This window comes from Pituophis catenifer, unplaced genomic scaffold, assembly GCF_029215685.1.
Source record: "Pituophis catenifer annectens isolate HBS135680 unplaced genomic scaffold, rPitCat1.0.hap2 SCAF_1, whole genome shotgun sequence".
NCBI classification, from domain to species: Eukaryota; Metazoa; Chordata; class Lepidosauria; order Squamata; family Colubridae; genus Pituophis; species Pituophis catenifer.
Window position 1 is genome coordinate 312,266,459 of NW_027256881.1, and position 24,548 is coordinate 312,291,006.

General features: G+C 37.8%; 1 protein-coding gene across 1 annotated transcript; it reads left to right on the forward strand.

The window, feature by feature from the left end:
• The first annotated feature begins 373 nt into the window (after nt 1-373).
• SLC25A47 (solute carrier family 25 member 47) lies at nt 374-24,044 on the forward strand. The gene is made up of 6 exons (XM_070941918.1): nt 374-449; nt 15,326-15,369; nt 16,051-16,122; nt 17,235-17,417; nt 18,735-19,011; nt 23,764-24,044. The coding sequence occupies exons 1-6, from the start codon at nt 422-424 to the stop codon at nt 24,042-24,044; spliced, it is 885 nt and encodes a 294-aa protein (XP_070798019.1). The 5' UTR covers nt 374-421.
• The last annotated feature ends 504 nt before the right edge of the window (nt 24,045-24,548 follow it).

Here is a 24,548-nt window from a genome sequence, read left to right on the forward strand (position 1 = left end):
AGACACAGAGAGAGACACACACACACACACAGAAGCGTTTCAACCACAGATTCAGCGAGTCAAGAAGCAGGATTTAACTTTTTAAGTTAAAAGACTTCGTATCCATTATCTGGCCTGGTTCAACTCAGAGTTAACACTTCAATTTGCAGGGCAAAAGGCACCAGAAGAAAGGTCTCTGTCCTTTGTAACAATTGCAGCTGGGTGCTATGACGTTATGAATTCCCCATGTTCCGGGGACAATTTCTAAATTCTGATGATATACCTCTTTCAATTCACCTTCAGAGAGAAGTTCAGAGAGCTGGTGCTGCTGACTTCAGCACCTATTGTTCAAGAACTTCCTCCAGAGTCCTCATTCCTAGAAAAACAGATTTTTCTTCAAGTATTTTTTCCTGGATGAGCAAACACAGCTGACTTGGTGCAGATGGACTTCGTTGCTGGAGCTATTGGAGGTAACAAATAATATGGTGGTATTTTGATGAAGAAAAACAAATGTCCTTTGATATCATGGGCATATCCCAGGATTAGAGTTAAAGAGTTTTGGGACATACAGGAGTGAGAACTTAATCAGGCAAGAAGTTAGCTGAAGATAGTAGCAGATTTGGGATTAGTGTCAACAGTCCTTCTACATTTGATTCTTTAATATGATCATGTATTTCCTTTCTAATCTTACAGACTAGCATTGTTTTCAACACAACCATACATTACTTCAGACATTGTCTTTGTTTTAGGTTTTCACCTTTCTTTTTGAGGCTCTGATCAACTCCATCTGATGTTTATTTTCTTCATTTCCACCCCCTCTTAGCCCTTTACTCTTTTAAATATACGTATTTAATTCACAATTCAATTCTTACTGAATTGAGCAAGATACTTAAACATATTTCTTTTGCAGTGTTTACTAATTTTTTTATTTTGTCAATAATAATTCAAAATCCACCTTCCCTTCCATCCTTATTAAACAACCTATTCTCACTGTGCTCCATTTTAAGTTTCTTTCTTTTAATATACTCAAGTCTACTTCTGTCTAACAAAGTAGGTCACAGCATGCATTTAAACATAGCCACTTTCACTTCTTTAGACAAATATCCATTCCTCTCAATAGGTCACGTATTGTCTAGCATCTTTCTAATAACATTTGCATATTTTAAAATTTCTTCAAGTATTTCCCCATATTGTTTCACTAGCCAGGTGTTTCACTGGCTTCAAAACAGTGGGTGCAACTGAATAATCCAAGCCTGATCCTTTTCATTTGTGTGTAATGCATGCAAGGCACATTTTTTAAAAAAGCAGGGTTTTGACAGCGCGTTATACCTGCCATTTTGAATAGAATAGAATAGAATAGAATAGAATAGAATAGAATAGAATAGAATAGAATAGAAGAGAAGAGAAGAGAAGAGAAGAGAAGAGAAGAGAAGAGAATTCTTTATTGGCCAAGTGTGATTGGACAAGGAATTTGTCTTAGGTGTATATGCTGTCCGTGTACATAAGGATAATAAAATACATTCATCAAGTATAAAAAGATACAACACTTAGTGATAGTCAAGGTTATTAATAAGCGATCAAATCGTACTAGGTAACAAATAAAAACAATATAATTGTTTACAATATAATATACAAGCAACATAGATGCCCTGTATCATTTTACAGTTCTATTTTTTTTTACTGTTTATGTATAACTTGCGAATCATTCACTTCATTTCCCCTCACAATCACTGTTACCTAACTCTTCCACACATTACACTAACAAAGAAAAGTACAATAAACCTTCTCACATTTCTGAATGACCTGCTAAAGACCATTTCCCTTGCTCAAAGAAAGCACAAACTGATTTTTTCATGTTTTGCTCACCGTCTTCTCTCATAACCTTTTTGATTAAAATTCTGCCCCAAACCTCCTCAGCCATACTTAGCAAACTCATCCTTTTGCAGTTTTTCCATTGCATTCCTTTTTGCTATTTTTCCCTATATAGTCTGGAACCATAATGCTATTTCTTTCAGCAGCCTAGGCATAATCGTCACACACATTAAACGAATTGCTTAGGTATAAACAAACTGCATGACTACTTTAGCCTTCTTCCAATTATACCATCTGCATTTCTAGCTTTACTGTTTTTCACTTTTTTATCATTCCCATACTTAATATCTCTTGCACAATATCGTCACCTCAGTTTCATCCCAAATAACTCCATCACATTTATTTTTAATTCTTCATTCTGCTGGAGGCTTCTTTTCATCCGAAAGATTGAACTGCATTTCAATTGACCATTGAAGTTAAAATGAAAGTTGGTTGCCCTCACCATTGTTTATTGGTACAATACATTCATTATACGTTGATGAAACTTGTCCTGATTTGTCCTCGTGAAATCAGGCTGTGTTATAAATAAGGCTGGATTTAATTACTTCTAATGTTTTACCACTATAATTTGTAAAGAAGTTATTGGGGAAAAAATGCATCTGATGCTGTGATTTCTGGAGAGGGTGGCATGTATATCAATGAAGAATTTTACCAATTCTGTAAAAGTAGAAATGTTATTCTGTAAAAGCAGAAATATTCTTGACCAATCTATTCAATGTTCTGGCAGCTACTTTTTAGCCTTTGCTCCACTCTTTGCTCCACTCTTTTGGCTTTCTTTGAGACATTACCAGTTTAGTACTTATTAATGCAGGCTACAGAATGCCATGGTTCAGTGCTCCTGGGACTGCATGATTCAGCAGATAAGAAGAGTCTATGTTTAAAAAATGTGAAAGAGTGAAGAGTCCTGGTGGCGCAGCAGACTAAAGCACTGTTCTTAACATCAGCTGCCTGCAATTACTGCAAGTTCAAATCTTACCAGGCTCAAGGTTGACTCAGCCTTCCATCCTTTCTAAGGTAGGTAAAATGAGGACCCAGATTGTGGGGGCAATAAGCTGACTTTGTATAAATATACAAAAGTATGAAGGCTATTGTTTAAAGCATTGTAAGCCGCCCTGAGTCTCCGGAGAAGGGCGGCATATAAATCAAATAAAAAAAAAAGTGAAAAAGTTAGATTTTTTTTTTACTCTCCCAAGCAAAACCTGTGACTGAACTTTATATATTCACTTTCCTTATTTATGATCAATAAGGCTAAGTCAAGGTGATATTTTAAATATTTATTTTGGAAAGATTTTTTTTTTTTTTTTTGCAAAGCTGAATATGTATATGGGTTATGACTTTACAGTCAAGATGGATCAATGGTGTTGAATCCTACTGAATCCAAAAACTGTTGCCAATATATCCAGAATTCTGTGCCATCCTAAGGGATGCCAGATATCAAAGTCTCATTTGGATTATTCTAGGACAGATTAGAAGTATCTCCTTTTCCATTTTTACTTTATTTCTGGGTGAAATTAGGAAAATATATGTTGAAGTGATAGTGACCCAAGAAATAAAGAGGGAATATTTGATATAGGGCATGCCAGTTTGGTGTAATGCTGTCATGGCAAACCTATGGCATGCACATACGCACCAGCCGGCCAGCTGGTTTTCACACGCACTGGAGTGCCAGAAACCTGAAGACCAGCTGGTCTTCGGGTTTCCGGCGCTCCGGTGCGCATATGTGTGTTCTGGTTTGGGCACTCGGTGCCAAAAAGTTTCATCATCACTGGTCTAGTGGTTAAGGCAGTGATGGCTTACCTTTTTGCCATCACGTGCCAGGAGCTGGGGGGGGAGGGGGGTCACGCGCATGCATGTCCACACCCATAATTCTATGTGCCCTGCCCCCGCGCATGCGTGCGTGACCCCCTCGCTTTCCCCCCGCTCCTGGCATGCAATGGCATGGTGGACCTGGTAGGTCACACTGGAAGTTGACAAATGGGTCATTTCTGGCCTCCGGGGGGTCTCCAGGGGAATGGGAAGGCTGTTTTCGCCCTCCCCAAGCTCCTAGAAAGGCTCTGGAAGCTGGGAAGAGAGAAAAATGGGCCTTCCCACCCCCACCCCCCGAGGCCCTCTGGAGGCAGGAAACAGACTGCTTCCCTATTTCCAGTGGGCCCAGAAGGCCCAAAAATCAGCTGGCTGGCACGCCAGACCTGAGCTCGCGTGCCCACCGATATGGCTATGTGCCACTTGTGGCATGCATGCCATAGGTTTGCCATCACGGGGTTAAGGCATCAGGCTAGAAAATGAAAGACTGTGCATTCTAGGTCCACCTTATGCATGAGAGCCGGCTGGGTGACTTTGGGCCAGTTGTTCTCACTTAGGCCAACCCATCTCACTGGGAGTATGTTTGCTGCCATGGGTTATTTATAAAAAATAACAATGGGATAAAAACTAACTAACTAACTAACTAACTAACTAACTAACTAACTAACTAAAACGCAAATCATTTTTTCTATAAAATGTTTTACAAAACTACATAAAAAAACCAACTCTGGATACATATCAGGAGACAAAAGTCTATTTGTTCAGTTTGAAACAATTTAAACTCAGCATGTTTCCCTAAAAGAGAAAAGTCCCTTATCTTTCCCAGTTCAGAAGTTCTCTCACTTCCCCTTTTGGCTAAATATGGCATTTATTTATTTTTTACATTTTTAGCCCACCTTTATTTACAATAACATTCTAAACCACATTACATTTTCTACCTTATTTGCAACTTACCTAGGGGTGAAATCCAGCAAATTCTGACAGGTTCTGGAAAACCGGTAGCAGAAATTTTGAGTAGTTCAGAGAACTGGCAAATACCACTTCTGACTGGCCCCAGAGTGGGGTGGGAATAGAGATTTTGTAATATCCTTCCCCCAGGAGTGGGAAGGGAATGGGGATTTTGCAGTATCCTTCCCCCTGGAATGGAATGGAAATGGAGGTTTTGCAGTATCCTTTCCCTGCCACGCCCACCAAGCCACACCCACAGAACTGGTAGTAAAAAAATTTGGATTTCATCACTGCTATAGACCATAGGTTCCTTTTTAACTTACTGAAATATACTTGTCTAAATATGCAGAAACCATGCTAGGCAGGATTCATAAACTTCAAACTTAGCCTTTTTAGTCACAGATATTCATAATATTTTTCCTTTATCTTATAGTGACAGAAGACATATATGTTGAAACTAAGTTTGTCTCTGATTAGAATATTTTCATTGGCAATATTCCATTGCCTTAGGATTACCATGGCAAATTAAATTAATTACATAATGTGGAAAGATACTTGTAATGCAAATGAATGTGGAAAGATATTTGTAATGCAAATCAGTCTGCCTTTATATAACATTTTACAAAGCTGTTGAAGCAAGATCAGTCTTAAACCTCAGAGAATAACCCTACTCATTCTCAGTGCAGTCTAAGTCCGATTTAAAGCAACTTACATTTATTGTAAACTGTTTGCAAAAGCAGCGTAGTTGGTGCTGCTGATTCTATCATTGGATGCAGGCAAGAAGACAAAGCTCTATTTTCTATTTGAAACAATTTCCAATTATACCCTGAGCAGATCCGATAGTGGAAGAGAAAGTTTTCTGTGCGCCTAGCAACGTGGCCACATTGTCGCAGAAGAGAATGAATATTTTTACTGCAGATCTTTATTTCAGTGCTCAGCTTTACCATGGGATATTTTGCCAACCGGAGAAATTATAGCCACCTCATATGTGTGTTGGCTACATGTGTATAATTACATTGGAAGGGTGTTTATTAACTGGCTTCCTCTTTCATACTGGGCTAATACTAACACACAACACTAGTGTTTCTTTTTAAAACAATCATTCAAGCTCATAATAAAACAAATATTTCTTAAGATGTCTGGTACTCAGGCTACCACTGGGAAAAACAAGGGCAGAACACGCATGCATAAATTCCCCATATGATGCACGAGCTCCTCCTCTGTAAAGCTTGGAGGTGTTGGAACAGCAGGGCAAAATGAAACAAAAGCAAAGACAAAGAAACCAAGTGTATGAATGCTTATGCAACATGTGATAATGAGTGATTCAGCATGGGCGTAGTCTGGTGGGAAGAGGAAGAATGATTTTCCCATCTATGCCATTCATGTGGCCCCCTGCATGACTGTATCCTTTGATATCTCAGATATCCTTGTATTTAATTTATATTTATTAGAACACAGAATAATAGAGTTGGAAGGGACCTTGGGGGTCTTATATCAGACATTTTAAGAAATCTTTTTTTTAAATTATGGTTACCGTATTTTTCGGACTATAAGACACACCGGAGTATAAGACACACCAAGATTTCGAAGAGGTAAACAAGAAAAAAATGTTTTTGCCCTCCCCGGGCCCCAGGAGCACTCTGCAGGCCTCCCAAACCCTCCGTATGTCCTGTTTTTTGCAAAAATGGGCCCGTTTTTAGCAAAAACAGGCCCTGCAGAGTGTTTGGGAGGCCTGCAGAGTGCTCCTGGGGGCTGGGGAGGGCAAAAATACCCTTAGTTTTGCGAAAAACAGGGCCATTTTTGGCCTCCCAAACTCCCCACACATCATGTTTTTGCCCTCCCCAGCCCCCAGGAGCACTCTGCAGGCCTCCCAAATCCTCTGCAGGCCCCATTTTTGTGAAAAACGGGCCTGTTTTTGGCAAAAACGGGACACGCGGGGCGAAGTTTTGGGAGGCCAAAAATGGCTGTATTCAGTGTATAAGACGCACCAACATTTCCACCCTCTTTTGGGGAGGGGGGAGTGCATTTTATACTCTGAAAAGTACGGTACTTGTTCATTATGAGTGTCTTCATTCATTTTGACTCTAAACAGCTTGCATGATTGCTTTAAAAGGAAGCACTGATATTGTGTGCTATTGGTAGCCTAGTATGGAAGAGGAAGCAGGTTAATAGAGACCACTCCTAAGGCAATTCTGTACATGTAGCCAATCCCCTGCTAAAAGCAGAAGGCCATATACCATTCAGGATAAATGGCAGTCCAGTCTTTTCTTGAAAACCTCCAGTGATGGAGCCCCACAACTTCTGGAGGTGATTAATTGTTCTCTCAGGAAATTTCCTCTTATTTCTAGGTTGGATCTCTCTTTAATACTGTTCCACTCAGTACTTCGTGTCCTGCTCTTAGGTGCTTTGGAGAGTAAGTTCCCCCTTTGTGATAACCCCTCAAGTACTGGAAGACTGCTATCATATCACCCCTAGTCTTCATTAAACTAGACATACCTAGTTCCCTCAATTGTTCATCATATGGCTTAACCTCTGGTCCACCCCACTACCAGGGATAGATTTTCAGTACTGAAAACTCCAATTTTCAATGCTTTTAAATACACAGATAATTCTCCATTCAGTTACGTAAGAACTGAGAACTGTCAACAAAGGTAACCTTTCAAAAATCCAAATCCACTGTGTTTCAAGACTTTCATCCCTTGAATATATTCAGAATGCCATTTTCCCTAGAGAAAATATTATCTTGAAATACAGTAAAAAAAAAAAAAAGTATCAATGTGGAACATACTGAGAAAATATCATGGAAGTCTCCGTTTTTTGTACTCCAAATAAAAATTGCAGTACTGTGGCCAGGAAGTGGGGAAGGAGGAGGAGGATACTTCCCTCCAACTGGGCATCAAAAACTAAAAGGGTGCCCACTGGGACATGTTGTAAGGGTTAAATAGAGCATAAGTTTCTGTTTGAAGAGTGTTCACTGACTTAAAAGCTCACTGAAGGATCAACTGTAAATTATTTTAAAAATGCCAGGAATGCAACAGCTTAGCAGCTCTGAGCTAAATGGCTGCTCTGGGCAATTACTAGAAACTGGAAGGGATGGGACATAGCAGGCCATGCAGCCAATTTAAACTGGGGCTGCTCCTAGAATGGCACATTTGCTCTGAAAGGCTTAAGATGGCTCAAGTTGGAAAGTTTAAGTTTTGAACTGAAGCTGGAAAACACGGACATGGGATATATTTGTAAAGTGCTGGGAGTAAGAAGTAGATGATAGCATTCTTTTTTACAGCCAGGAAGTGGTGATAGGCCTATTCAAGAGATGGGCCAGAGAGAAAGGACAGCTTTGCTCTAAATCAGCCTAACCTGATGCCCCCTAGTTACTATTTATAAGAGGTTCACTGCTTTAGCTATTGGTTATGTTGCCTAAGGATGGCGGTAAATTAGCCCAACTTCTAGAGGCCACCAGTTCAAGAAAGCTACTGTAGACAGATGTCAGGCTAACAGCTCTGATATTCAGAACTGGAAATATTACCATTTCCAGTCCTTGCTATATAACAAGTGACACTGTTAAGGGAGATTGCATTAAATAAATATCTCAACTGCATACTTATAGCACATATAACAGAGTAGCAGAGTTGAAAGGAACCTTGGAGATCTTCTTGTTCAAGCAGGAAACTCTACACCATTTATATCAGTGCACCCCAACCTTTTGGGCACCAGGGACCGATTCAGTGGAGAGAGGTTTTTCCACGGATTGGAGAGGATGTAGTTTTGTGTGTTGCCTGCATCCCGCAGATGGCACTTCGCTTGTTTGCATGGATCGGTTTCTTATACATTGACCATTTGTAGTTATGACAGTGATGAAAAAATATTTTTGCGACCAATCATAGCATTTATAACCTTTAAAGGTGTGTAAAAGAAAGAAAAATTGAAGTAAGTTCATAAACACAGTCATGGTTTCACTTAGCAATTACTTCACTTCATGCCCGAATAATGGATCCCAATTGTGATTGCTAAATGAGGACTACTTGTATTAAGCAGCTGTTGTTTGAAATTGATCAAGAATTAAAAACCACACTTAAGGGAGGTCAGGATGAATATGTGCCTGGTTTAAAAAAAAACACCTTGAATTTTTGGAAGTAGAAAACCTGTCAGAATAATTACAATGATTTTATTCAGGAATTCATTTTTTCCTGTTGAGAAATTATATAGTTAGGGAAATGACAGAACTTGCAAGAACCTATCCTATGCAGCTTGATTTGCGTAATTATTAGTTCAGGTTAGAGTTCCTTCAAAACACTGTGAAATATCTCTGTTTGTTATTTTCTATTTCTTCAGGTTATGTGGTTGAGGGACAGTTATTTTGATCCTCAAATAACTGGTTTATCTGGTCCATTAATTGTCACATTTTGATTATTTGACATTAGGAATTCCCTCTAAGTGTGAATAGGCTAGAGTTAGACATGTATTGCTGATGTAACAAATTTCCTCCACTGTTGTACTTCCCCACATACTCTCCTAAATCTTTGAACAAAAGTTGCAACTGCAAACTGTAAGACTAACTCTCCCCATCCCCACCAATCTGTTTTAACAGGTTGAAGTCTGTTCAGGTTTCAGTTTGTGGTCCTATATTGCAAGCATCATTACCAAAGGATTACAGGAAAGAGGAACCTCACCTCTTCCACTTCTTCTTCCCAGTCTATTCACTCAATTTCTGTGAAACCTTTAATTAGATATATTTCCAAAATGGTGGCCAGCTGGGAGAGGCAAGTATCAAATCACCCATTTCCAGTTAGTCAAGGAAAGTGCTAGTAAACATATACTCTGGGAACAGCTGAGGATTTGAGCTATTTCCATGAATGCATCTTGCTTGACAGATAGAAACATGAAGATGAAAGTATGTTATTGCGCTGGAGAAACTCAAAAAGTACTTCCAAAAGAAGGAATATTATGGAAATCCCGAGCTTTGGCAGAGTGAAAATAAAGTTGTGGGTTGGGTTTCTTTCTAAAATTACATTTGGAAGAACGTTTTAAAAAAGAGAACAGGGACAGTAATGTCTATAGCAAACCACAGTATTGCAAAAATGAAGACATATGTACAACATCATCACACAAATGCTGCCTTTATGTACTTGTATCCCAATGTCTGATGCAAGTATGTAGGTCACAGGATTTGCACAATTACACAGTCATATTTATCATTTGGCTCCCTTCCCCCTGTTTCCACATATTCAAGAACAAGGAATCTTAAGCAATAGGCTCACGTTGACAGATTGATAGCATGGTTAGTGTTAATGCTAGCAAACCTCAGTTTATAGACATGTGGAAAATAGTAGAATGTCTTAACTAGAAATATACTAAATAATCTCTAAACGTTTGTGCTCAATCTACTATCCACTTGCTGAATTTGGATGGACAATTTATGTTCTTTGTTCTAATGATTCTTTATCTTAAGCCAGACATGGATTGAGCAGCTCTTCAAGCAGAGAACATCAAACAAATAACTGTAAAAATGACTACAGTATAAGGAATATTCCACCTGGCATTGAATGCCTTGAATTAAAACCATGTACATATAAAAAAGACAATTGAAAAAATTAGATTCAGAATTTATTTTTCCTCTCTATGATGTTTCTTGTTGCATATATCTAAGATATTATGATAAGAAAGCATCTGTCCTAAAGCCACACTTTATTTATATCTCAACTCTTTCCATGAGAATGTACACAAGAGATCTCCCCTGATTCTATGCCTACCATAGGCGGATAAGGCAGGTTGGGTGAAAAAGGGTGACAAATTATCCTTCACAATTGTGAAGGATGTAGAATTAATATACATTAATTAATTAATGTAGAGATCCTAACAAGGATTTTTAACATCTCCCTGCAAACGGCCAGTGTTCCATCATGTCTGAAAGCATCCACTATCATTCTAGCCCCGAAGAAAACATAATAAACAGCCTGAATGACTACAGACCCATTGCACTAACATCTGTAGTGATGAAGTGCTTCGAGAGACTGGTTCTCCAACACTTTAGGTCATGCCTTCCATCAAACTTCAACCAATATCAGTTCGCCTACAGAGGAAATAGGTCAACAGGCGATGTCATTGCTACTGCCCTTCATACTGCTGTAAGCAGGGATGAAATGCTACCGGTTCACTCCTGTTTGGGCGAACCGGTAATGATAAAAACTACCAGTTCAGGTGAACTGGTAGTAAAAAAATGCTTTAAAAAGTAAAAAAAAAGGTTCCTACGATCACAGCTGTGCCACCTGATTGTTGGAACCTTTTTTTTAACTTTTTTAAAGCATTTTTTTGCTACCGGTTCAGGCGAATAGGTAGTAAAAAAATGCTTTAAAAAAGTAAAAAAAAGGTTTTGATGATTGTGCGGCACAGCTGATTGTCAATCAGCTGGGCTGCACGATCATCGGAACCTTTTTTTTTTACTTTTTTAAAGCATTTTTTAACTATTGGTTCGGGCGAATAGGTAGTTAAAAATGCTTTAAAAAGTTTGTTTAAAAAGGCTGGCCATGCCCACCCAGTCACATGACCCACCAAGCCACGCCCACCAAGCCACGCCCATAGAACCAATAGCAAAAAATTTTGCATTTCACCACTGGTAAAACTGGTAGTGAGTCATCTAGAGAAACCTGAGAACTATGCCAGAATGCTTTTCATAGATTACAGCTTGGCTTTTAACACCATTTTGCTGGACATCCTCATCAAAAAGTTGACTAACTTGAATTTCCCTTCTCTCACCTGTGATTGGATTAAAGACTTTCTGATGAACCGGTTACAGTGAGAGCTGGATCTTTCACATCCTCCTCCCTGAAGCTCAGCACTGGCTCTCCTCAGGGCTGTGTGCTCAGTCCCTACCTGTACTCGTACACATACGACTGCATAACTTCTGATCCATCTAACGTGATAATAAAGTTTACAGATGATATCACCATACTGGGTTTTATTATAGGAGGAGATGAATTAGCATACAGAGAAGAACTCCAGCAGTTATCCACATGGTGCTCAGAAAACAACTTGCATCTAAACACCAGCAAGACGAAGGAGATGGTGTTAGACTTCCGGAAACAGAGAACCTGCCCCACTCTACATAAAGGGGGGATGTTTGGAGAGCGTCTCCTCTTTCAAATTTCTGAGAGTCCACCTTAGCCAAGATCTCACCTGGAAAAATAACATGATCCAGGTGGTCAGGAGGGCTCAAAAGAGACTGCATTTCCTTAGGGTCTTGTGAAAAAATCGGGTGGAACAAAGACCGATGACTTTCTTTTACCGGTCTATGATAGAAAGCATCTTTACATATTGAGTTAGGGTATGGTATGCTGGCTTGACAGCTGCGGACAGAAAGGCATTACAGAGAGTGATGAGCACAGCACACAAAATTATGGGCTGTCCCCTGACACCATGGACAAAATTGCCAAGACCAGCTGCCTCAACGGAGTGAGGAAAATCCTCAAGGATGATTCACACCCTCGTCAGCATTTCTTTACTCTCCTATCATCGGACAGGAGATATAGAAGCATAGCCAGCTGAATGAACAGGCTGAAAAATAGCTTTTATCCATGGGCTGTCAGACTTCTGAATACAACATACAGAACGATTAAAACTCAGACAACACATTTTCTGAATGTGTTTTTATCCCAGAGCTATAATTGCACTCAACAATGAACTAAAGGGCCACCATCAGTGAGCTGTTGACAGTATTGCTTGGTCTGTTGTGTGGATGTTTGGGTGGTTTATGGGTGGGGAATTGTGGTGGATGGGAGTGTGTTTGGGGATTGTTATGTGTGTTGGACCTGGTCTTTGGGTGTTAAGTGAATTTCGTTGTATGGGTACACTGTGTATACACATACAATGACAATAATAAAGTTATTATTTTAACACCACAATTAGGTTTAATATGATAAACTTGCAGGGCCAGCGCAACGTGCAACATGTTCATACCAATGTAATATAATATAATGTTACATACATATACCGTGTTTCCCCAAAAATAAGATCCTGTCTTATATTTTTTGAACCCTAAAATAAGCGCTTGGCCTTATTGCCATTTGTCAAAAGCCCGATTGGGCTTATTATCAGGAGATGTCTTATTTTGGGGGAAACAGGGTAGGTATATGGGAATGTGTTTTAGTTATTACTTATTTGGGTTTAGGGATTCTATTTCTTTCATTTATTGAGTTATTGAGATGTATTTTGTGTTTGGGGGGGGCTGCACCAAGGGAGGCTCTTTCAATTTCATCGTACACATGTTGTGCATTGGCAATAAAGGTTTAATTTGATTTGATTTAATTTTGTGGTCAGGGACAGAATGAATGAGACAATAAGGGGGGAGTTGCAGAAAAGGTTACAGAGTTCTGAGAAAAGGGAAATGTGAAATAGAATCACAAAATAACTCTGCTTTCATTTTGTTTCATATAAGATAAGGCATAGAAAAAGTTGAATAGGCCTTCAAGATTTTGATATGCTACCATTAAGGCACATCCCTTCCATACTGATTTCTTGACCTGACCTTCTTCAGTGTGCTTACAGTAGTTGAATGGAGATATTGCTGAGCACATTGTAAGCCGCCCTGAGTCTCCGGAGAAGGGCGGCATATAAATCAAATTAAAAAAAAAAAAAATAAAGACCTACGTCTTCCTAGTCCACATCCAACACTTCAATCACTACAGTTTTTGAGTATGTTTCATAGTATACACCTACTTAAACTGTTAATGGAAAATAGAAAATTCACTCATGGATTGTATGACTTGTTTGTTTTTCTTCTCCAGTTGTGGCAGCAGCTCAAATTTTTCAGACCCAGAGACTATTTTGAGCCATAGAAATGTCTGATGGTGGCTATATTTGGAGTATGGAAATCTCTTGAGACTGTTTAAAAGCTATATAATTTCTGTCATTCAGGGCATACTAGAAAAGGTCAATTGATATCTAGAACAACAATTTTATCAAGACCAACATGGGCCGTATTTTTTTTCAATTTTTGCCTTCTTTCATTTATAGTTTATGCTTGGGCTGTCTTGTATTATTATTTCTGTTAGCAAACTTGGTACTTCTTGAGGAGAACACAGTATATAGCAAGGAGAAAATATTCCCATGATTCATCAGATTCCTAGGTATGTGAAAGTAGAACATCAAGCACAAACCACAAACCACAAACACCTACACCCTCAGAATAAGCCAATAGGAATAGAGTAGGCTCAATAGTTGCTAGAAGGCATGGTACATTAAGTGTCAACTGAAAAATGAAAATGTACCTAAGACAGAAAAATGAATTAGCTTGCTTCAGCTCTAAGCAGAAGGTTCTGTGCCGATCCAGTTGTTGTTAAACTATAGCTCTCATCGGCTTGATCATTGGCCATTCTGGCTGGTGTTGATAAAAGGTAATAACCATCAACTTAATTTGTTTTAATCCCAGAAATTGAATTAGGAAAGTTGTGGGTGCAAAGTATTCTGCATTCTTCGTTGTGGATCTAGAATATTAATTTCCCGGAGAAATGTTTTGAAAGAAGACCTGGTTATTTAACATTTCTTCATATGCTAAATATTTATAGGACACATATAATCAACATGCAGAATCAAGAGTCACGTCCAAAAGCTTAGATATATTTTTATTTCTCTGACAATGTTTTGCTGAGACTAATCTAATCATAGAACACTGCAGAAAAAAGAGAAAAAAATGCCTGCTAAATAAAAGCAAAGGAATGGCAGCTAAAGAGGAAACAGCTTTACAAAATCCAAAGAAAAAACTGGGAATGGAATAGGAACATTTTGACTGAAATTCTTGATTGCAGGATCTTTTTGTATTTTTTTTAATATTTGAATTTGCTAAATGAACTACCACAAGATGTCTGCCTTCCCACCATTTTTTCATATTTATTAAGCACCAGTATTTACCTCTAGTACAATGCATAGCATTTTTTTGTTTCTTTGTTAAGATTTCCCTTTCCACCAGGAATTCAAGGTGATGTATTGCTTCTCCAATCTGAGGACGTTTACACTTCCCATCCGCATTGTATATTTTTTCCTCCTTTCTCAAGTCAGTTTCAGAGTTATGAATATATATATATATATATTTAATTTGATTTATATGCCGCCCTTCTCCGAAGACTCAGGGCGGCTTACAATGTGCTCAGCAATAGCCTTCATCCTTTTGTATAGTTATACAAAGTCAGCTTATTGCCCCCACAACTGGGTCCTCAATTTACCTACCTTAGAAAGGATGGAAGGCTGAGTCAACCTTGAGCCTTGGCGAGATTCGAACCCTGTAGTAATTGCAGGCAGCTGGTCTTAATAACCAGCTTAATAACAGGGTGCCTTAAACCCCTGTACTACCAATATAAGTTTAATGCATGATAAATTTAAGACAAAGACAATCTTCACAATCTGGCTGCAGTAGCTTTTGTATGAATACTCAACCCCAGGCACATTCTGCAGTGCATTTTGGGGAAGCTCACATCTAATTGTATTTTGCTGTACAAATTGCATTGTTGGTTTGGGTGGGGGAAAGTCTTACCTTTCATAGTCCCATCAAAAAGTATATACAAACAATAATTTCAAAGCAAGAGGGAGGGATTTGGTAAATGTGGAACATGCATGGGATGGCTTGGGAAGCTTTAACATGGTAGCTTGAAGAATGTGGTCTGTCCTCTGTGGGCTTGAACGTATTTAATTATAACACTCCCTAAACAAATTCACATACAATTATCTATTTCAGGTGGTGTTAGTGCTGCAGTAGGTTATCCATTGGATACAATAAAGGTATGTCAGCCAGTTTCTTAAAAGTACTATTTTGTGTATAATCCCTACCACTTGGGAAACTGTGTAGGTTTCTTCTTTGTGACTGAGTTAGCACTTTGTGCAGCTGATGTTTTGCTTAATAAACTATATTTTACAATCCACTGTGGGTGGGTGCACATAGTGTGCCAAGTCAAAAGCAAACAAATCATATAATGGTTTATCTCATTGTGTACACAATTTTTTTTTTCTTTTTCAGGTAAAAGCCCTAGGGTGAGTTAAAGAATTTAGCAGAAGGATTTCCAAAGTTCACCCTCCTAATCCTGTCAGAACCATAGCAGACAGTTACAGCTCTGTTACTTGTGGTTAACTGACCTATACATGATTCTGGGCTTATAAATTGATGCATCACATTGAATTATAAACTTTCTCTGCCCTTCCTACATTTTCACAACATGCTAGGCCAAAATGTGGTTGGCTAATTAAAAATGTTCTTGGCTGACTTGGTGTGTTGCATAAGTACTGCTTGAGCTATAGATCTCTACTATTCTTCTTCAAAAACAAATTTTCTGCGCCTTTAACTAAGATAACATTTTTGTTCTTATTTTTTGTAAACAAAATGTATGTCTCATAAAATGCCCATTTGTGGTATCTCCGTTTATACATTTGATGTGTATTGTGGATTGCTTTACCTTGCTTTGGTAGGTGAGAATTCAGACAGAAGCACACTATCGTGGAATATGGCACTGTATCAGAGATATATATAGAACTGAAAGGGTATGTATATCTAAGAATAATAACTCTATCTTGATCAAAGAATCCGTTTTTTGCTTTATTACCTCTTAAAAAGCCTGACAATATTCCCACAAGGGAAATCTATAGATTTGCATGCAGTTTTTTTTTTTTTTTTAAATTTGATTTATATGCCGCCTTCTCCGGAGATTCAGGGCGGCTTACAGTGCATTAAGCAATAGCCTTCATACTTTTGTATATTTATACAAAGTCAGCTTATTGCCCCCACAAACTGGGTCCTCAATTTACCTACCTTAGAAAGGATGGAAGGCTGAGTCAACCTTGAGCCTTGGCAAGATTCAATCTTACTTTAATTGCAGACAGCTGGTGTTAAATTACAGAGCTCTGTCTGTTGAGCTATCCAGGCTCCAGTTCCAGATAATTTTTTAAAAATAGCAAGCTAAACACATGGAAAGTGTAGGAAACTTTTCCTCTAGACCCCTTTTGACTTCAGTTTCCTTCAACTGCAGCCAGGATGGCCAATGATGAGGCATTGTAGAAGTTGTACAAGGACCCCAAATTTATTAAATGTAATTTCTTACAATGTAATATGTAGCTACATAGAAAGAAGATAACATGCGGCATTGCACTAAAGCCTATTTAGTGCAAATATTTTACCTGGCTGTTTTTTGTGATTTACTGTTTAGCCAACTGAGTGACTTTGGGTCAGTCATTCTCTTTCAGCCCAACACATGTCACAGGTTGATGTAGAGAAAATAGGAGGAGGAATGAGTATTGTGTGTGTTCGCTATCTTGAGTTATTTATAAAAATAATAAAGGTGGAAAAAAAATAATATAATATAACTATGTGTGCCTACAGCTTTTTTTTTTAACCTTGCCTAGCAACAAAAACTCAAACTATTAAGCCATGGGTGTCTAATTTGATTGTGTCACATGATGTATCGTGACATATCACAATGTTTTTGCCTTTGCGGAGCCAGGGTGGGTGTGGCCTGTGTGTGACGCATCCGGCCCATGGGCTGCCAGTTTGACAGGCCTGTATTAGGCTGTACTCAATGAGTTTCTTACAAGGAATCTTATGTTTTTTATTCTTCTATTCTAAAAAGACGTTTCGCTCACTTTTCTGTTCCATTCAGGTGCCAGGTTTCTTCAAAGGCATTTCAATGACGGTTTTAATGGCATCACTGATTTCATCATTTTCATTTGGAATCTACAAAAACATCCTTTATAGTATCTGTAGAATACGATATGGCTCTGCAGACAGAAAACCATCAAAAGTGGATATATCTTTTGCAGGTTGTGTTACTGGAGCTGTCCGGGTAGGTTAAAAAAATAATAATAATGTGGATAAATCTATCTGTGGGCTGATGGAAAAGGATCTGTCACCATCTCCTATTTATCTTCAAATCTTTAGAAGTGAGATGGACAATCTGTGGTCCCACGTTCTGCAGTTTCCAACTATTTAGATGCAGAGAAACTACAAAAGCTGCATTCTAAACCATAAAATACATGTAATATATTAACTTCCCTTAAACTAAAATAAATCAGAAAAATCCTTGCCCTTTTCAGGTATATGATCCAAATTTTTCATTATGAACCTCTCACCACCCCCCCCCCCGAAATATTAAGCTGGTCCTCCCTGCTACTAAAATGTTGCCTATTCCTGTAGACCAGTGTTTCTCAACCTTGGTAGCTTGAAGATGAGTGGATTTCAACTTCCAGAATCCCCCAGCCAGCACCGCTGGCTGGGGGATTCTGAGCATTGAAGTCCACCCATCTTCAAGCTTCCAAGGTTGAGAAACACTGCTCTAGACTGTTACAGAAAATTTTCAGATATGCAAAATGGAAACATGACTGGAATATATATATATATATGTCTTCTTAAGTTTTCGCGGGTGTGTGTATGCAAAAAATTAAAATCTCGGGTGTTTTCCCACGTCATGTTAAATAAGTTAGTTAAAATGTTTAAAATTCTGGTTAAAATCCCAGTTTAAAATCTTCTAAAAATCCTTACAGAGCACTCTGCAAGGTCCTTTAAAACCTTAGCTAAAATCCTACCAGTACCTTAAAACTTTTTCTTTATAGCAATGTTTCGACAGGCTCACAACCCTGTCATCTTCAGGCTCTTATCTAGTTTAGAAGCTGTGGGTGTGTTGCAAGGTCGGAGCTGTCACTTTTCTATGTTTCCTGCTGCAAACTATGTCAGCAGCAGCAAACATAGAAAAGCGACAGCTTCGATCAGTTTTAAGGTACTGGTAGGATTTTAGCTAAGGTTTTAAAGGACCTTGCAGAGTGCTCTGTAAGGATTTTTAGAAGATTTTAAGCTAGGATTTTAACCAGAATTTTAAACATTTTAACAACTTATTTAACATGACGCGGGAAAACACCCGAGATTTTAATTTTTGGCATATACACACCCGCGAAAACTTAAGAAGACATATATATATATATATATATATATATATATATATATATATATATATATATATATATGAATATATTTTGGTCAAAAGGATCAGGTATGATACATGAAGTTGAGCTAGTGTCTTCCAAGTTGTGGGCAGCAAGATCTGATTCTAATATGTATCCTAATTCTAATCTATATTCTAACTCTAACTCTTAATTATATTCTCTAGGTTGTGCTAATATCACCTGCAGAAATAGCCAAAGTAAGATTACAGATCCAGAAAGAACCATATTACTTGATAGGATCATCTCACCCCTTTGACTCCCGACCTAAGTATCAAGGTTCCTTGCATTGTTTGAGGACAATAGTCAAAGAAGAAGGCCTTGCAGGTCTGTACAAAGGATCTTCGGCTCTGTTGGGCAGGGATTGTCATTCATGTGGAGCATATTTTCTCACCTACTCGGTCCTGTGTGATTGGCTTACTCCAACTGGTAAAAACGAACCAGGTATGTGTATTAAATGGGAATAATCTGTTTCAGAAGTTTTAGATGTCTGTCTTGCCTGTTTGGGTCATGATAAATGAATATATATTCATTTCTACCTTGCATTTTTCTTTGTCACCCTGTGGTATACAAACTTTTTAAAGCATCTTTAAGGATACTGGGATGCAGTGGCTCAGTGGCTAAGATGCTGAGCTTGTCAATTGAAAGGTCAGCAGTTCAGTGGTTTGAATCAGTGAATCAGTTCAGTGAGCTCCCGTTACTTGTCCCAGCTTCCGCCAATTTAGCAGTTCGAAAGCACATAAAAAATGCAAGTAGAAAAAATAGGGAACACTTTTGGTGGGAAGATAACAGCGTTCCGTGCACCTCTGGCATTTAGTCATGCCTGCCACATGACCATGGAGATGTCTTCAGACAGTGCTGGCTCTTTGACTTTGAAACAGAGATGAGCACCGCCCGCTAGAGTTGGGAATGACTAGCACATATGTGAAAGGGGAACATTTACCTTTTAAGATCTCTCAGATCTCTGCCAGTGTTTACATGGCCAAATATTTTTGTACTAGGAATGATTCCATAGAGGTGTAGGATGTTCCTCTGCCTGATCCCAGATATTGCAAATTCCCACATCCTACTTCCACAGAGTTAAACAAAGCACTTTCCAAGGATGTCTCTTGGAGAACTTCAGAATCAGAATAGAGCTGGAAGGGACCTTGGAGATCTTTTAGTACAGCCCACCTCAAGCAGAAGATTCTAAACCATTTCAGACAAATGACTGTCCAGTCTCTTCCTAAAAACCTCCAGTGATGAAGCACCAACAATGTCTGAAGGCAAGCTGTTCCTCTGGTTAATTGTCCTCACTGTTAAGAAGTTTCTCCTCAGTTCCAGGTTGCTTCTCTCCTTGATTAGTTTCCATCCACTGTTTCTTGTCCTGCTTTCTGGTGCTTTGGAAAATAAATTGACCCCCTCCTCTTTGTGGCAGCTTCTCAAATATTGGAATAATACTATCATGTCTCCCCTAGACCTTCTTTTCTCTAGATTACCAAACCTAAATCCTGCAACCTTTCTTCATATGTTTTAGTCTCCAGTCCTTTAATCCTTTTAGTTGCTCTTCTTTTTACTTTTTCCAAAGTCTCAACATCTTTTTTGTAATGCGGTGACAAAAACTGGATGCAGTATTCCAGGTGCGGCCTTACTAAGGCTTTATAAAGTGGTACCAATACTTCATGTGATTTTGATTCTATGCCTCTGTTTATATTTAATCCTTCTTCTTTATATTTAATTTTAATCCCATTTTTTTCACGATGCTCCTTGGTTTTTATAAGAGGATGTTGCAGATCCTTTGCATATAAAATAAGGTAAAATAAGCTTAATGATCATTCACATAGATTACACGGGTTGTGTAACATTGTTAAAGTGTTTGTTACAAAATTCTGTTTGTACTCTTATGAAACTGGTTGACAGAGGCTGTGTTCTCTGATGTCATTCACCAGCTTTTCCTGCATAAAGGATTTTTTTAAAAAAAGTTTTGTTCTCTTGAATTTACAGTAACTAATGCTGTGCATTTAAAATTTAAATTATTAAATATGCATATATTTTGCAACGGTTCATAATTTATTGTAAAAATTGACATACCAGTATGACTTTAAATTTCCATATCTACCTGTTACTGAAGCAGCAAGAATTGTGCAAGGATTTTTCAAATTGTGATTTCTTTTCTTTTCTTTTTTTATTGGTGAGCACAAAAGGAAGTTGTATGAAGTGACATATAGATATGGTGGAAGCATGGATGATTTACAAACATAGAAAACTTTGAAGGGGTTTAGTAAATGGTGTAGATATAAACTTAGTTTAGCTGTTTTGGCCTAATATTGTTTACCTGGAAAGGGAATGGGATGAAGGATATGTATATGCTCAATAAGTGAGGGAAGAAGGCCCAAAGGCGCAAAAATTTTGGAATTTACTAAAGAACTGGCTGGAAGAAATTTTGTCAACAAATATAGAAGTCAAATAAGTTATTTCTTACTTGGAATTATAGAAAGAAAATATAAGAAAGATACAAATTATTTATTACTGCATATACTCCCAGCGGCACGAATAGCCTTCGCTCAAAAATGGAAAGAGAAAGATATTCCAACTGAAGAGGAAATATTACTGAAAATTTTTAACTGTGCAGAAATGGACAGACTCACTTTGGAACTCAAGGATAAAAGCGAAACTAAGTACTACAAAATCCGGGAATAATTTTATGATTGGATAGATAACAAGAGGGTAGCCAAGACAAATGTATAGTGTTAGAACAAAAATATAGATGTTATTATAGATAAATGTATGTTTAAGAGCTAAATAAATATACAGAAATAAGGGAAAAAGTATTAATATCATATTATGTTTAAATAATGAACAAAGCTTAAGAACTATATGTTTATATGAGTATAATATTATTGTAAAGTGACGGAAGATGTTTGGAACCAGTGATGTCATATCTATGTCCAATGTTTTTTTAATTCTGTATTATTAATAAAAAACTTTTTAAAAAATAAGTGAGGGAAGAAGGGGTGGAAAAAGTAAAAAAATAAAATAAACATCTTCAAGCAGCAGCCCTCATTGCCCCTCCTTAATTCTGGGGATGATTTCCAAAATCATTTTAGATCTTAAGGAAAGAGCCTACTGTAAAAAAAAATGGATTTGTGTATTACTGTGCAAAGAAGCTCTCATCTATGGAAGTGAAGGGAAGGTACAAGAATTATAGGAGTAACAGCTTTTCTGAGTACGAGGCATAGAAAATGATTATTCATTATGGTAGGGAATTGAGTTAAGATTTCTTTTTTGCTTGCCTTAAGGGTTTTCTTTTGGTTCAACACCCTTGCTTGCTTGAGCAATACAATCAGCTGTCAGAAGAAGAATAAATAATAATTGAAGAGTTGGGTTTAAAATTGCATCGGAAGTATGATGGTGAAGGTGTGGATTCAGGTTGCTTCCCACTATTGTTACTTTTACTAGTAGGGTCGCAGGGTCATTCTGGGTGCTTATAAACCAAGAAAGAAATGAACAAATAGATAAATATTACTGCCCACCCTCTTCCTACCTGTTGCCCTCCAAATAACCAGTTACCAGAATTTATCCAGCCAGCAATCCCAAAACACTGAGAAATGCTGACACTCTGGCTAACAACTTTTTATAGCAGATGACAAAACTGTAATAAAGTTTTATTTAAGGTTAAACTATAACAGTTTGAGCCTTGAAGAAAATCACCAGATTCTCCCCTCATTGAAGTGTGTTGCCTTGCAGGGGGGGAGGGAAACCTCTAATAATCTGGCTCTCACAGTATATTTGAATTTACATTGTAAACAGATTACTCAAATCTGTGACACAATCCTGTAGCTTATTTTAACAGAAGATGATAAAAATCAAAATGAGATGAAGACAGTGAACTTTATTTGGAATTTTTCTGCAAACAACTCAGTCAAATGTAGGTAGTATTTGAAGAGGGAGGAAAACTACTGTCACATACTTGAAAAAGGGGAAGCATGATGATTAATAGAAGTAGAGAACGTGTTGAATGCCTCATCTTGTGTTTCACAATAGGAATGTCAGGCATCTTGGGCATGAATTATGGAAAGCAGGTCAAAAAGACATTATGACATTTTTATTTTAGCTATGCCTTTTATCTGATAGTTCACTTATGGAGGGGTAGTTGTTTTTTTGGTTTAATATATGATACATGGTATGAAGAGTTATGTCAATATAGCAAAGTATCTCAAATTCTTCTTAACATTCAGATTTGATTACAAGTGGTCATTCTATAATGTGTTTAAATATTGTTATTTATATGGTCTATCCCAATATCCAGGATCCAAAGGGGCCACCCAGATGCCCTTGAAAAATGTTTGATAATCTCCATGAATTTGTTTAATTTCTTTTTGGCAGCCATATCAGGATACTATCATCAAATTCTGTAGTCACACATTTCATGTGTGTGTGTTAGATGGAGTTTGATTCGATAATGAGGATTATCAAAGCCATTATCAGGCCTGGAAACCATCTTTTGCCTTGAGCCTTCAGGCCTGCCACATTTAATATTGTGGGAAACTGGGAGGGGGGATTGTATGGAGCACAGGAGATATATAGTCATAATAACACTCCTTTCTCAGAGAGTCAATGACATCTTGCCTTGCACCTAGAGGGGTGTGACTGGGAGGCATCTCCATTGCATTGATTGGACCATGTGATGGGTGTGTGGGTGCAGGGGAAAGGACTTGGACTTTCTTTTGGGTGGGGAAAACTTGGAAGCTTTCAGATTCCGGTTTTCCCAGATGTGTCAATATGACATCTCTAATAAAAGTTGAGGAACTTCAAGCCTCAGAGTCTTCTTTCATTGGAGGTGTTACTTGGAACCCTGAAGATTGAAGGTCTTTTCTTTGCTTGGGAAAAAGACACAGTGGCTCATGTTTTGCCTTAAAGTGATATTTTATGAGGATTATATTAATTTACATAGTGCTTTGTTTACCCAAAGGAAGATGACACTGAGTTTAAGATCATCCTCTCAAAAAAGATAAAAAACAAAAACAAAAACAAAACTTGTCACCCTTCACTTCATTCAGCCAATATAAGAAACCCTCCTATGTTAAGGTGGGAAAATGGCTTTCTTTGAGGTACTTATAGTAGTGTTAATAGAAAGTTTGGGATATTTCTTTTACCAACATTTGGGAGTTTTGGAGTATTAATGATAAGTTACCCTATTTATACTTATGTTTACAGACCTGTGGGCTGTGCTTCTATCTGGAGGCTGTGCTGGTGTTCTTGCTTGGGGTACAGCAACCCCAATGGATGTCATTAAAGCCCGAATGCAAGCAGATGGTGATGGGCAGCGTAAATATACTGGACTAATGCACTGTGTCAGAGACAGCATAAGGGAAGAAGGAGTAAGAGTTCTTTTTAAAGGCCTTGGACTAAACTCGCTTCGTGCATTTCCTACAAATATGATGATATTCTTAACTTATGAAGCCGTTCTTAGGTTTGGGAAACATTTGGAGAAATGAAGATTTTATTTCAGCATTATTCCATAAGTGGTTGCCTATTTTTAAAGCCAATTTATTTAAATATTTTTTTTTCAAAACACTCTTGTGATTATAAATTATCTTTATGTTTGCATATTTCTGAATTGGATGTATGCATTAAAACTTTATTATGCTCTCAATAGCTTTTTTTGGTGTGTGTTTGTATAGAATGAGTGGAATAAATTAGGATGTTTTTGTTTATTTTATGAGCTATAATTACAAACAAGTTAATGAGTTCACATTGCTAGAACTACTGATCTTCTTGCAGGAGCTTCTTGTAGGAGCTGAAGGCCTACTGTAGCTTGTTCCTTTAATCAATCCAAGAGGGTCAGAATTGTATCTCAATCTTGACTGTATTTTTTTAATTGATTAAATATGCTTTTAAAAATGACTCTTTGAAGATTAAAGACACTGTTAAAAATAAGATAACATGTCAATCGTAGTCTGAATCTCACCTAAGTTTAAAAATCATTGGAAGGGGAAGGG